The sequence below is a fragment of the Erigeron canadensis genome, chromosome 5 (genome assembly GCF_010389155.1).
Source record: "Erigeron canadensis isolate Cc75 chromosome 5, C_canadensis_v1, whole genome shotgun sequence".
Classification (NCBI taxonomy): domain Eukaryota; kingdom Viridiplantae; phylum Streptophyta; class Magnoliopsida; order Asterales; family Asteraceae; genus Erigeron; species Erigeron canadensis.
This window is the reverse complement of record NC_057765.1, coordinates 39,023,062-39,038,567: the sequence shown is the minus strand read 5'-3', so window position 1 is coordinate 39,038,567 and position 15,506 is coordinate 39,023,062. Positions and strand designations below refer to the sequence as shown.

Genomic DNA, 15,506 nt, shown 5'->3' with positions numbered 1-15,506 from the left:
ATGATCAAAAGGGTGACTTTATTGTCTTCAAAACAACCACCACCCCCCCCCCCCCTCCCCTTCTTTTATCTTTACTATATTATTGCTCCTAAATACAAAATGTTTTAAATACCGGTATTTTGGTCGTACCGATCGGATACCCAGTACCGGTATTACCGGTATATTGGCCGGTACGTACCGACACGGTAATTTATTTTTTGTATTTTTATTTTTATAGAACTCCTACAAAACTTGTTACAATTTAATGAAAATAGTCAAAATATAAGTACAATCCACTAAATAATAATACCATATAGATATTTCATAACAAAATATAAGTTTTAAAGTTTACAAATAACAAAACATAACATTAAAGTATCAAAAAAAAAGTTTAAAAATTAAAGAAAAATATATAAATCAAAATACCAGTATTACCATTCCGGTAATACCGTAAAAATATCGGACAAAATACCGGGATAGTTGTACCGGGGTACCACCCAGTTTCCGGTATTCCGGGTAATATTGGCATATATGTACCGGTATTTAAAACACTGCTTTCACCTTCTTTCACTTAGCTTCACTTGAGATTGAAATACATATGTTTGCCTTGCTGGAAAAGCCAATTACTTTCGTACACTATCTTCAAAGTTATACAAATTAGGGAAAAATATTTTCACAAAATTCCTAAGGGTAACCTAGTTATACAAATTTACAAATTAATCCAATATTGTCTTTTAACAACCCCCCTCTTTTTTATCTTTACTATAACTTTGCTCCTAAATACAAACTCACCTCCATAATTCTCCCCCTTTCACCTTCTTTCACATAGCTTCACCTAAATTTAAAATACATGCTTGCCTTGCCGAGAAAGGCCATACTTTCCTTACATTTTTGTTCAAAATTATACGATCCATTATTCTCTTCAACCCCTACCCCCACCCCCACCATTTTTTATCTTCACTATAATGTTGCTCCTAAAACAAAACGCCTTTATAATTCTCTTGGATTTCACCTTCTTTCACTTAGCTAAACAATAAAATATATATACATCCATATACATACACATTATCTCCCTCTTCTTTAATTTTTTCTTTCACATTATAAGCAAGCTCTCCAATTATGGATTTCAGCAACATTTTATCAAGGATAGATTCGTGCTTGGATCCAAGCTCCACCCACGAACTAGTGTTATCCTATTTTGTATAATAAAGTTTTTCCTCTTGAGCAAATATCTTTGTCCTAACAAGGGGCTCCCATTTACTCGATAGCAGCAAAGAGACAAAGGTGCACATGAAGAGAGGAAGTACTTGGCACATTAAATATACTAATCAACAACATAAGGTTCGAATATGTGGAAGTGACATCTGAGACCCACGATTTGTTTTCTAACGAGTTCTTTCCTTTTTACACACAAACCTTAATGGCGATTTTCGATTTCTTTTATAAAGAAAGCCAAGTACATTATTTATCAATATTAGACCTTGCAAGTTGTTGTACAATAATCACAGGTTCGTCATTGTCATTATTAGGTGAGTACAATAATTTCTCTATTATAAATTTGTTTAAAACCAGTTGTACTTATAATGTGATATTAATTAGGAATTAAAATATAAACATAATTGTGATCATGTACTTGACATTCATGTATATGTATTTGATCATGATGCGGACCTATAACACGAATAGATTTATTTTCAATCACTTGTACTATGATAATTAGATAACAGTTAGGATTGTTTTCATATTCTTTGGTAACAATTAGGACTCTTGATTTGAGTGAAAATTGTAATCTCAAACATTAATACGCAAAACTAATATAGAAAATCACGCAATAGCCAATTTTCGTTGCGTTCATACTAAGATAGCCAAGTTTTTTTGGATTATCACCAGATAACCATATAAATCGCAATAATCTGCAAGAATAGCAATAAGATCATGAGAATCGCAATATCATAATTAATCGCAACATCGCAAAATCTTAATGAGATATTGCATATTTAAATACTTGAAGATTTTTTTATGAAGATTTTTTTAAAGAATTTCTTGGTAGAGCCGACTAAATAGACAGTAGATACATACACCTTCGTTAATATATTTTTTTAATTGTATATTGTGTAAATGTAAAGTAGAATTGTCTGATGAGCTAACGGGCTGATAACTGATAAGGAGAATAAGTGGACATATGTTAAATAGATTTTATTAATTAACTTGAATTGATCCAAAACTAAGGATATAAGCTACGTCTTTTTCTCCACTTTCGGGATTAAGGACTTTTTATTGAATTTAAATATTTTTATTAATTATCTTGAATTAATCTAAAAGTAAAGATTTAAGCTCGGGTTTTAAGACAGCTAGATTGGAGAATTGATCAATCCCATGGAATGCTAATTTGTAACTCTCGTTCTAGCAACTTGCTAGACTTTTAATATACGAGTATGCTAAACTCAATTTAGAAATTCGTATATGACAAGAGATTAATAATGTTTATATAGAGTATGTGACTACAAAAAATTAAGTAAACACTCAATGACAATTTTTTACGAGTTTTGGATAATACCAAAAAGGGTTAAGATGTGAATAATCTTATCCCTACTATGATAGAGTAAAAATTAAAAAAAGAATAAAAAATTTCAACCTTGCAAGACATGATAATAGAATCCTTTACTTCTAATATAACCACTTATTAATCTTAGTGGTTTATAAATAAAGTATATTACACGTCAGGATACGGAAATAAAAATAACAAATACATCAAACAACACTTATCAAGCTTTACATTTAACAAGTTTTGATAATCATACAAAAAATTTTGAGTTACTTCATATACATCTATACCTTTATTGAGCTTAGCTTGGGTATTGTTAAAAGCACCGCTCTACTTATGCAACTAATTAATTTTCATGCAGTGAATCTATCAAAGATTTATTCATCCTTATTATATTGTTTTCATTGAAATTTACCGAGTTGTTACTCAGGTATAGTTTGTTCAAACCGTTTTGAGTATCATGGTTGATTGTGCACCAACTGCATAGTTGATGATGACTCCGATAAGGGGCTTCGTCCGTAGAGAGATGGTTGAGATTTGAGTGTTTGTTGGCGATTTCTCGAAGGTAGAAGCGGTGCCCCTTTACACCAACTATGTGTGATAGGGATTTATTAGGGATTTGTTGCTGATTTCTGATCATGCCTATGAGGAAGAATTCCCTCTCCTTATATAGGAGAGGGTAACTTAGAGGGAAAGCTAGAGTTTTAGCCTTCGGGTTTCGGATATTATTGTCATGTTTATCCGATTTGCTTGCCATCATTACCTCTTTATAATTGGGATATGATTTGCTATATTTTAAGAAAGGATTTAGGCTTATCCTCAACCATTTATTTATTATTAACATCTTCGGGTTTCGTGCTCAGTGGCCTTCATATCATGGTTCAGATGAGTACATCGTCAATGGTTATGCAGATTTAATTTATTAGTGATAAGGCTTTGTATGTATTAAACTATACACTTCAAATCTTAAACGTGATTTAGATGTTAAAGACTTAAAGTAGCCAAAGGTAAATTGCTAGTGAGAAAACATATAGTCATATACATTGACATCTTAAGTTACTAGTGTCCGAAATAAATTGAGTATGAAAGAAACCTTTACTTTTCGAGAAGTGAACTTCAGATGAAAAGGGTAATAGTGAAAAAAAAGGACTTATGATTAGAGGGTAATTCTCCAAACGTAATGGGAAAGGTAAATTGTGTATTTTGATGGATATGTATCGTAGATTTGGAACCCTTTTTCTAATGCGATGGCATCTAAGTTGGTCCCAATGTGCTAAGCTTACCAAGTGCGTATCATCATGGACATAAGGTTTGTGTTTATTTTCTTAAAAGGTTTTTAGTTAAATTCCTAACACATTTTAAGACATTATTATAACATAATATATAAAATGTATAAATTTATATACATGTTTAATACCAGCCTAAGGGTTGTTATTAAAAATAAATCTTTTAGTAATTGTAAACCTTTTTTTTTTTTTTTTACAAGTGAACTTTATCTCGGACGCGTATGATGGGTGATAATCGTACAACGAAAGGGTTCCGCACTAAGCGGATCTTAAATAGTCTTTCTCACCATATCACCTCCTTAATTGGAAAATACCGTCGAGAAGACCTAATAAAATTAGGGAAGATACCTCTTTAAAATTAATACACATAAAAAGCTTATATTTAGTATTTGAAATTTAAAAATACCTAATAAAAATAGGGAAAATTACCAATATAGCCTAAGGGTTATTCTTAATCATATTTTAGTAGTTGACTTTTTTTTTTTTTTTTTTTTTACAAGTGAATTTTTACCTCAGACGCGTATGATGTGTGCGAATCGTACAACGAAAGGGTCTCGCACTAAGCGGATCTTAAATAGCCTTTCTCACCATACCACCTCTTTAATTGGATTATACCGTCAAGGAGACCTAATATAATTAGGGAAAATACCTCATTAAAATTAATACACATAAAAAGCTTTTATTAAGTATTTGAAATTTAACAATACCTAATAAAATTAGGGAAAATGACTAATATAGTCATCTTTTATGGTGATAGATATCTTATTTTAGAGACGTATGAAAAAAAATACAAATCCACCTAATACATTTGGCAAGGAACAAATTTAACCAACCAAAATATGACAAGTGTCACACCTACAACTTATATTAGGTTCTCTTCTTTCCAAAATAATCCTATTTTCTTTATCTTTTTCCTTTTTAAATTTAGTGATTCACATATGATTTGAAGAATTTCCACAAAAATATACTCCATATTTTAAATTTTATTTTATGAAGCCTTATATTTTATAACTATAGTATTGATGACACCAGAAGAAGATCAAGGGTTGGAAAATGTTAGCGTTAAGAAAAATTCTAGAAAACGAAGTTAACACAAAGGCGGGAGGATAACAAAGTTTTTCGTGTTAATCTTCCATACGGGTTTAGACCATGGGATATTATCTCGTGTAATAATTATTCAAAAATAAACATTCCAATTGTCTGAGTTATGATTCTTTTAAGTAGTGATAGACCTTTGAAAACGTACATATTGTTTATAATTATCTCAAACGCTTACAAAATATGAGTTAAATAATGTGGCGTAGAAAGAATGTATTCATTACTCATTAATAATAAAACTTTTTTAAACCTGGTTAACATGGTGGAAATAAATAAAAAGACATAGAAACAAAGAATTATTCAAGAAAAGTTAATATATAAAGCTAGTGTAAATTGTGGAATGAACACTTAATTTTGATTGGTTGATTTTGTTTCTTGCCAAATATCTTAGTAAAGATTTTTTTTACTAGACAAGTAAAAAATGATGTAAAATATACACCATAAAATATGATCAAATAAGTAATTTTCCATAAAATTAACATATTAACAAATCATGATATTTTTTTCCCCATTAATTTAGGATGAAGATTTTCTAAACTTCAGTAAACTTTATTGGTAAAGTTAAACAATTTTTGACCATTGGATTGAAATAAAAGGTCAAGATTCAAAGATCAAGTTTGAATCTTGACTTTTGATTTTAATCCAATAGTTGAGATCTCTTTAACATTACCTCTCAAGTTGTTTTCAACTTTAGAGGATCTCCATCTATTAAATTAAGACAACCATCGTCTAGACACTTCAAACAATTAAACTTACTTCCATTAGAAAAATGATTAATCATCCTAACCAAATAACCTAATAATCCTCCTAACTATAAGATGATGACATGTAGAAAATCAGGAGACAAGATTAGGAAAGAGAATTAATAAACATATCACTTTCTTAATATACTAAAAAGATTATTAGACTATTTGCTTTATTTTCTCTGTTAAATTAATAACATAAGGTAGCATCACCATATTTTTTGCTTTCCATGTAATTTTATTATTATTATTATTATTATTATTATTATTATTATTATTATTATTTATTATTATTATTTTATTTTTTTTAATTATTGTTTTTACTTTAATCAAAAAGTAAATTCCTTTCGCTTATTATTAAAACAAGACACGCTAGAAATGGCCGTTGATACAAAGTATACATTCATGTTTTCAGGTCAAAGACAAAAAACCATACTCAACGGCTCTATTTTCGCTCTCTTTCTACACTCCACACAAACACACACACATTTTCCCCCTAAAATCACAAACTAATTTGAACCTATTTTACAATTTACATAATCTTTGATTCATTCTCATTATAACACGATCAATTTCTTTAGTTAACCATCGATACTTTCAATTAAAAACTTCATTTTTTTTTTATCAAGAAACACTAGATCGTTATCAAGATCTTAGCTTTTTTTACAATTAATTGATATGAACATTCTTATTTTTGGTTGAATTTGAATACCCAGAGCTGAATTTAGTTTTAGTTTTAATTTACGAAAATGCCCTTTTGATACAGGCTATTTCTGTTTAAAAGGGCATTGAGGTTTCAAATTATGAATTTTTTTGATAGATATTGGGTTTGATCTGGTTGTTGTAAGTGTAATAGTCTGAAATGTGTGAAATATTGTTGTAACAAAGAAAGAAAGAAAAAAGATAGTAACTTTTTGTTGTGTGGATCAAGATTTTGATACAATGTCAGCTGTTGATGTTGCATTGAGTCCGATTCACATCGAATCTGGTTTACTCCGAAACCCGAATGAATCTATAGCTATATACTTAACTGTAGCTGGATCAGTGATTCCCATGTGCATTTTGGAGTCCGATTCGATTGCATCAGTGAAGTTAAGGATTCAAACATGTAAAGGGTTTTTAGTTAAGAAACAAAAGTTAGTTTTTCAAGGAAGAGAGCTGTCAAGAAACAGTTGTTTAGTTAAAGATTATGGTGTTTCAAGTGGTGCTGTTCTGCATTTGATTCTTAGAGTTTCTAATCGTCTTGTGATGATCACGGTTGAAACCGCTTTTGGGAAAGAGTTTGAGTTTCAGGTTGATAGGTTTAGAAACGTGCGTTTTTTGAAACAAAAGATAGCTCAAGTAGCAAAAGGGTTTGCATTTGTGGATGTTGAGGATCAGGAGATTCTGTGTGATGGTAAGAAGCTTGATGATCAGAGGCTTGTTGATGATATTTGTAAGAATCGTGATGCTATCGTTCACTTAGTTGTTGTAAAACCTGCACGACTCGAGAAAGATAAGATTCAGACTAGATTAGAGAATGTTGGATTTCTCTTGCAGCCTGTTATTGTTAATCCTAATTTGAAAATTTCGCCTGCTATATGGAGTATGCTTAACTCTGCATCAGAAGGACTGAGAAAAGTGAAAAACCCGATTAGATCATCTGAGGGTACTGGGGGCGCTTACCTTATGCAGCATCCTTCGGGGAATAAGTATGTTGCTGTTTTTAAGCCTATGGATGAGGAACCGTTGGCGGTTAATAACCCTCGAGGGCTACCTCCATCTGCAAACGGTGAAGGACTAAAGAAAGGGACTAAGGTAGGTGAAGGTGCACTGAGGGAAGTTGCAGCATACATCTTGGACCATCCATTGACTGGACCTCGTTCATCAAAGAATGAAAATGAGACCGGTTTTGCTGGTGTAGCCCCAACAATTATGGTTAAATGTTTGAATCCGCAATTTAATCATCCACGAGGGTATGATGGTGGACAGGAAAACATAAAGGTTGGGTCTTTGCAGATGTTTATGAAGAACTGTGGAAGTTGTGAAGATATGGGTCCAAGGGATTTTCCAGTGGAGGAGGTTCATAAGATCACAGTTTTTGATTTAAGAACAGCGAATGCTGATAGGCATGCAGGGAACATCTTGATGAACAGAGAAGGGGACCGTATCGTGCTGATCCCTATTGATCACGGATACTGTTTGCCTGAGAATGTAAGGAACTACAACCCTTATATTATCGTTCCTTAGTTGTGATATTAAAATAGTTGACTTTATTGACTAATTAACCAGTAGTTAAGTCAGGGTTAGCCTGATATAAGTCATTTATCATGCTAAACATGCTATTTTACCATTGCGTGAGTCCTTAGAACTATCGTCTACACTTTTGTCCACTTTTCGGTTTGTAGATATAATAGTTGACTTTCTTGACAAATTAACCAATAGTTGAGTCAGGGTTAGTCCATAACGAGTCTTTAATCCTGCTAAACTTGCCATTTTACGATTTCGTGAGTCCTAAGAACTCTAGTCTGCATTTTCTGTCCACTTTTCAGTTTATAGTTCTTCACTAGTTAGCGGGTTGGCCGTTTGGGGTTTGGTTTGAAGGACTCAATAGCTTTATCATCTCTGCATTTATGTGGGTCATAACTAGTAACAGAGCCAGGATTGCTAATTGCTCTAATATGCATTTTATTTTGTTTATTTGGTATGAAGATATGATATTTTTGCATAGTTGTATCATCAAAAGGTTGATAGTATGTGACTTTTCTTGATTTATCAGCTATGTCCGGTTTTAGTTTAAAGACTCAGTTTTGTTAACCTTCAATTTCGCCTAAGATGATAGACTAGCAATGGAGTTAGAAAGAGATAGGAACTATTGACACCCGTCCGATTCTTTTGTATACAATAGCACTGTTTGAAACGTTTAGTACAAAATCATTAGTTAAATAGATCTTGCCGCAGACACCTCAACCTGCATTTATTTTAGTTTAACTTGTACATAGTTGTAGCTGTATAGTGATGAAAATGATTGTCTTGATTGATGTGGAGGTGGGCAGGTCAGGGATTAGTGAACTGGAAGGAACTCACTACTTCTGTTAAGCATGCACTATTATCGGTTCTGAAACACGCTAACTGCAAATTCTGGACCTTTTTGCAGTTTCAAGATTGCACATTTGATTGGATGTATTGGCCACAAGCACGGGAACCATACTCTCAAGAAACTCTCGACTACATAAACTCATTAGATGCAGAGCAAGATATAGCACTCTTGAGCTCATATGGCTGGGACCTCTCAGTAGAGTGTTCACGTACACTTCGCATCTCTACCATGCTTCTCAAAAAAGGTGCTACAAAAGGGCTCTCTCCTTTTGCCATAGGTCAGATCATGTGCAGAGAAAACTTGAACAAGGAATCTATGATCGAGAAGATTATTCAGAAAGCCCATGACTCCATGCTCACTGGAATGAGTGAGGCTGCATTCCTTGAAACTGTTAGCAGAATCATGGATTCCGAGCTCGAGAATATGTCTTAGGACATCTGTAGGTATATATAAAATATGTAACTGGTCTGAATTGGATGGAAATGAAGTGTGGATGACTCACTTCGTCGTCCTCGGGCATATAAGAACTTTAGTAATTTGTGGCTTCTAGTTTTCTTATAAAGTATTTGCTTCGAAACACTGTCGAGGGGATCGATAGCATTCAAGAAACAATACAAATAAAACTATGATCAGCAATCAGTGTTTTTTAGATCTAGTTGCTGAATTTGGCTTTTATAGATATATGCTTGTACACGCTCTGTAACGAAGCTTTTGTTGTGAATGATAATGTTATTGAGTTAAGAACCCTTGTAAAATTAAGTTTCTTGTATGGTTCTTATAGTTTTGGTCTTTCTGGGGAACCCAACTGAACAGTCTATAGCTTCAGGTCTTACAGGGACACTGAACCAAAGTTAGAGTCATGGTTTGCAACGGCTATCTTCGTCATATATGCAATAATCATGCTACTTGCTGTATCATAAAGCATTTATGTCCTGCAACTTATGGATCAGTGCATAAATACCATAACTAAGCATATACAGCATATGGTAAGAAAGTAAGACCTGCGCCAAACATGACTATCTATTCTTCTTTCTGCTTCTGATTGAAGGGTGTAAATCGATATGCACCAAGTAAAAGATCATCTACACGCTGTTAGTGGGCATGTTCAAGCAACATATCTGAAGTAGTATTGCATTTTCAATGTGACGATTTTGGCATGCACAAGAAAACAGAACAAGTTGCCTTACTAACATATATGTTACAGTCTGATATTTACACTACATAAAATTTGATATCATGTCTTTTAACAAAGTTACAAAACCGATAAAAATACATTTCTTTAACTACATTTAAATTTTATCAAAAAAATTCTAGTAAGAAACTAGCTGATACAGAGCAAAACGCACATTCTGATCTAAAATAGAGAACAAGAACTTTAACATGACGATGGATTAAAGTTCATCATACTTCATGTAGAACTTTGGATTTCTAATAAGAGATAGATTAAATACTAATGTTGGTTGCATTAGTGTTACAATTAAGAAATGTTTTGCTTGAATGAGTTGAATCACATTCTTACACTAGTCTGGAATCTGATTATTTGTTGCAAAAACTGTATCAATAGTTTTTTGCTTTTATGTGACATAGTTTTGGTCACTCTATTTAGAGGACTTTGTTTCATGGAATGTTTGATTGTTTGGTTGATACAGCAAGCTTGCCTTGTATGTCGAGCTTAGATAGGTCCCACTCATCCTCTAGCTAATTTCGCTTTCAACTTCTTCTATCATCAAAGTATTTATATTCTTTTGACTCCATGATAGCTCGGTAATTATTACTACAACATATGGTCCCTCACTCTCTTGCTGCTACTGTCCTACACAATAAAAACTAGTATTGTTATTGTAAGCATTCTTTCAAATTTGATGAGTTAAAATTCTAAAGAAATGTTTTGTTCATACACTAAACTTTTTGTTATGTTTGTTCATTTAAAATTAATTAAAAAAATACGGACAAACTTCCCATCGAACGATTTATGAGTACTTTACTGAACTAGACGTTTGGTTCATTTACATTCTACTAAATATAACATCAGGACTCAATCCCAGACATACCCATATCAATAAATACTTATATATATATACATATAGTATATCATACGATACGTACACGTATATATGTATACACACATTCCCATAAATTCTGAAGTACATACATGTTTCACTCATGCTAAAAAAATGTGTACACAATGATTACCCATCTTGCAAAATAAAATGTGTACACAGTGAAGTACATACATGTTTCACCCAAATTTACATCTCTCCGGCCACCATCTTCTTAAACCCACCACCACCAAATGGCCAACCGGAAAAACCCACCACCACCCTCCGGCCGGACAAATCTAGCTTCATGTATAGTAGCAACAATCTTCTTACTCTTCATAACAACCCTCATTCTCATAATCTTCTTCACATTATTCAAACCCAAACCACCAACCATCACCATTTCCGCCGTCCAACTTCCGTCATTCTCCGTCACCAACTCCACCGCCGTCACGGTCACGTTGACTATCTCCCACTACATCACCGTCACTAACTCCAACCACGGCGTGTTCACACACTACGACAGCTCGTTACAGCTTTTGAACGCCGGGAACCAAATGTGGTTCATGTTTGTCCCTTCCGGCAAGATTGGAGCTCGCCGGAAAGTCTACATGGCTGCTACATTTGATGTTGAGGGTTTTCCGGTGGAGTTGAAGGATAATGGGTTGAATGGGTTTCGGGTCGGGCAGAGTTTGGAGATTGAGACGAAGATGGAGATGGCGGGTCGGGTCAGGGTTATGCATTTTTTTACACATTACGTGGTGGTCAAAGTTGAATGTAAAGTTGCTATTGGTGTTAATGATGGATCTGTTGTAGGTTTTCATTGTTAATTACAATAGTCTTTTGTATGTGTGTATTTTCATGTTTTTTTAAGGTGTGAATACTAATAATTTAATTAAAATGATAAGGTATCTCTTGTTAATGTTGCTTGAAAAAGTCAGAGTTATTGACTTAGATGTATATGGTTTAACAAAGTATTCTTGTGAACCGTTACAAACTTTTTACATGATCACCCAATAATCGTTTATCATGTCGCCTAACTACGAGACCACCTTCGTGGTGGTTAATCCTAACATGGAGTTTCAATGTCGCTCCTTTGTATCACGTATAAGGTGATTGCGAAGTTATTAGCAAATCGACTGAATAAGGTAATAGCCTCGGTTGTCTCTGAATCAGTCAGCTTGTATATCTGGTCAACAAATTTTGGATGGGCCTCTAATTGTGGCTGAAACGATATCTTGGCTCAAATCTGAAAAAAAAATCGGCTTTCTTACTTAAACTAGACATTGAAAAAGCTTTTGGCTGTGTTAATTGGGGCTTTTAATAGAAACCATGAAGCAGATGGGTTTCCCTCCGAGGTGGTGCACTTGGATAAATGCTTGTTTAGCCTCTTCACGTGCATCTGTTCTCATAAATGGGTCTCCAACAACCGAGTTTAATTTTTCAAGAGGGTTAAGGCAAGGTGATCCTTTATCTCTTCTCTTGTTTACTTTAGCCATGGAACCTTTGACTTGTTTTCTGAATGATGCAATCTCAAAAAACCTGATCAACGGGATTCAGTGAAGGCCCTATTATTAGTCACCTATTATATGCCGATGATGTACTTTTGTTGGGCTCCTGGTCTATCTCAAACTTTTTGAATTTAGTCAGAATCATGAGAGGTTTCTATATTATTTCTGGGCTAAAAATGAATGTTAATAAATCAACAATCATCGGGATTGGGACACAAACTAAATCAGTAACACAAGTAGCTGAGCATTTTCATTTCAAGCAAGGGTCTTTTCCATTGGAGTATCTGGGCTTTCCTCTTGGGGTTAGTATGAATCGATGTTGTCGTTGGCAACCAGTAGTTGATGTTTTTAATAAGAGATTATCTTCTTGGAAGGCCAAAAATTTATCGGTGGGAGGAAGAGTCAGGTTAATTCAATTTGTTCTCTCAAGTCTACCTCTACACTATTTTTCATTGTTTCGAGCTCCTATGAAAATAATTGATCAATTGGAGAGGCTGCAGAGAAGGTTTTTATGGGCTGAAAATGAAGAGCATAAAAAAATCAGTTGGGTTGCATGGAATGAGGTCATTAGACAGAAGGATAGGGGTGGCCTTGGTATTGGTTCTTTAAAGGTTGCAAATTTGGCTTTGCTAGCACGTTGGTGGTTTCGTTTTCATGCTAAACCAGATAGGTTATGGAGAAAGACGATGGCTGCTATTCATGGTGAAGCTAGGTAATGTGCTCGATGTTCCACTCAAAACTAGAATCGGAGGTCTTCGGAGAAATGTACACAAACTTAAGCAGGATTTCGATAAACTAGGGGTGGACATACTTGCAACATTAGAATCTGATTCATATATAGTGGCCGAGGTAAGGAAGAAACTTGACGCCATAGATAATAATGTCTCGGGTGTTGACTTTTGTTGGAACAAATGGATCCCAAAAAAGGTTAATATCATGAACTGGCGGGCAGGATTAGATCGCTTACCAACACTCTTACAGCTGTCAAAACGTGGTATTTCTCCAACCACGTTACTATGCCCGTTTTGCAATATGAATGAAGAATCAAGTGACCACTTGTTTACCAGCTGCCCATTAGCTTTAGATGTTTGGAGCAAGGTTGGAAGATGGTGTAAAATAAGTCTGATATATGCCTTCCAGGTACGAGACCTGCATCTTTTACATAACACATTACTTGGTGACAAAAAATGGAAGAAAATGATAAATGCAATCATCCAAGTTACAATATGGTGCTTGTGGAAGAAACGTAATAAAGTGGTCCATGAAAATGCTCCTTTCTCTCCCAATCTTATATTTGAAGAAATTAGATTCATCTCTTTCTTATGGATCTCCAACAGGTCAATGGCGATAGATTGGTTAAAGTGGTGTAATTTCAATAGTTTGATATAATTATTATGTTCTAACACCTTGCTAGTACGTGAAATGAAAATTCCGCTTTTCACGTTCAAAAAAAAAAAAAAAAAAAAAAAAAAAGATTTTTGATAATTTTGTTATTTGATTCAATAATTTGAAATGAAATGTGGCCTATTACACAAAAATAAGTCTCGTACTCTCGTTTGTGGTTTTTGTAATGTTTTGTTGAGCAACTATCATAAGTAATACGAGTAACAATGATGATAGCGAAATGAGCTACCTTAAGTTGAGTTAATGGTTGATTTTATCAATTTAGAGCCTTGAATCCTCAATTTAGTTGGATTTTTTTGTCGATAAATGTGTTAGTCATATGGAGGTTGACTTGACTCATATAAACACTGCTTTATCTCTTTTTTAAGCATAATTAGCATTATTTTTTACCAACTAAGTTACTAGTACTAGAATAGTAGAATGTTGTATACCCTTTTTAATATACGTTTTGGAGCGGCTATCAATCTGTGCGAGAGATTCATTGATGTAACTTTTTGAACCATGTTACTGATTTTGCTCCTTTGAAAGATGAAAATGTAAATGGAATCAACAAATTAAAATGTCAAAAATGTCATTTTAAGTTACACCAAAAGCCAAATTAAATTAAATTACGTACGTCACCCACCTGGCCACCTCATAACTTAGTTTGACTAACAAAAAATACTTGCTATACCTCTTCACTATGGTCTAAAGTCTCAAACAAAATCATATATATAAACATAATAAAAAGAATGTTATGCTAATTGAATATCAATACAAAACTACAAATGCTAAAAAGTAGCAAAATGCTTGTTTGATTAACTTGAAAGTTACATAATCGCATATAATACATGATGATCATTATATATCATAAGGTTGCTTTCCAGTAAACTTAACTTCAATAGGACTAACATTCTTTCCAATTGACCTCATGTTTTGACCCACCCCTTGCCGACCGGCATTAACCTTTTCGGGGTACACCCCATCTTTCGGGTGTAAATACTGAACTTCCCCATTAGGAAACACTCTATAAAACTGATACTTAATCTTGTATTTAGACCTTAATCTTGTCCCTAAAGCTAAACATTGTTCTTTTCTTGCAAGTTTTAACAAATTTGGTCCTTGTCTCATAATGGCAGCTCCACCAGTTGGCATTTCAAAGATTTGTTCTTTTGGTGATTCCCATGTGATCACATAAAATTCTTCAACTTGGGCTTTTCTTAGCAGGCCACCAGTGCTGCCTGCAAAGATTGGTGATGGGGTGTTTGGGTCTAATTCTGGTGGTGTAAAACCAACTGGAGCTTCTTTAACTGGTGCCGCGGCTGAGGCGCCTTCTGAGGCGCCTGCAGCCTTGATGGTGGTGAATCTTGGGGTGGATTTGAGTGGTTTGGTCTGGGTAAAAGAGGTGAGTGGTGAGGCTTGTTTCCATGGGTTGGTTTGGTTGGAGATTGTTGGTGTGAATAAAGAAGCTTGAGTAGCCATGGCCATTGGAATCAAGAAAGTGAAGAAATGGGGAATTTGTGAAGTGTGATTGTGGAGTGATTGGTTTGATTTTAGATGCAGAATGGTGGTGGACTTTGATGATATTTTGGATAAGATGGGGTTTGGTTTGTTTTTAGTGGATAAAAGGATTTGGGTGATAGCCAATAAGAATATTGTATTTGATTTGACTCACTTTCATATCTTCTTCATATCTTCTACAAGTCACAAGTGCTATGTGTAAGTAAAATTTTTTGAAGATGAAAATTAAAATATGTATTATAAATTATACCATTGAAAATATTACCGATTTATTAAATGGTAATATCTAAATTAGTAAATAAAATGAGATATACATTTTAAG

The 15,506-nt window shown here is 33.9% G+C and overlaps 3 protein-coding genes across 3 annotated transcripts; 2 read left to right on the top strand and 1 right to left on the bottom strand.

Moving 5' to 3' along the window:
* Positions 1 to 6,562: 6,562 nt before the first annotated feature.
* Positions 6,563 to 9,468, top strand: LOC122600820 (phosphatidylinositol 4-kinase gamma 2-like). The gene is made up of 2 exons (XM_043773591.1): positions 6,563 to 7,844; positions 8,788 to 9,468. The coding sequence occupies exons 1-2, from the start codon at positions 6,594 to 6,596 to the stop codon at positions 9,160 to 9,162; spliced, it is 1,626 nt and encodes a 541-aa protein (XP_043629526.1). The 5' UTR covers positions 6,563 to 6,593; the 3' UTR covers positions 9,163 to 9,468.
* Positions 9,469 to 10,867: 1,399 nt separating this feature from the next.
* Positions 10,868 to 11,637, top strand: LOC122602361. Its single transcript, XM_043775059.1, has one exon. The coding sequence runs from the start codon at positions 11,024 to 11,026 to the stop codon at positions 11,597 to 11,599; it is 576 nt and encodes a 191-aa protein (XP_043630994.1). The 5' UTR covers positions 10,868 to 11,023; the 3' UTR covers positions 11,600 to 11,637.
* A 2,815-nt stretch (positions 11,638 to 14,452) lies between these two features.
* LOC122599352 (photosystem I reaction center subunit II, chloroplastic-like) lies at positions 14,453 to 15,221 on the bottom strand. The gene has a single exon (XM_043771855.1). The coding sequence runs from the start codon at positions 15,149 to 15,151 to the stop codon at positions 14,525 to 14,527; it is 627 nt and encodes a 208-aa protein (XP_043627790.1). The 5' UTR covers positions 15,152 to 15,221; the 3' UTR covers positions 14,453 to 14,524.
* Between the last annotated feature and the right edge of the window lie 285 nt (positions 15,222 to 15,506).

Excerpts from the sequence above, each read along its gene's own strand:
- LOC122600820 (XM_043773591.1), top strand. The coding sequence starts at position 6,594 with ATGTCAGCTGTTGATGTTGCATTGAGTCCGATTCACATCGAATCTGGT. Across the intron at positions 7,845-8,787 it reads GATACTGTTTGCCTGAGAAT|TTTCAAGATTGCACATTTGA; the intron begins GTAAGGAACTAC and ends ACCTTTTTGCAG.
- LOC122599352 (XM_043771855.1), bottom strand. The coding sequence starts at position 15,151 with ATGGCCATGGCTACTCAAGCTTCTTTATTCACACCAACAATCTCCAAC.
- LOC122602361 (XM_043775059.1), top strand. The coding sequence starts at position 11,024 with ATGGCCAACCGGAAAAACCCACCACCACCCTCCGGCCGGACAAATCTA.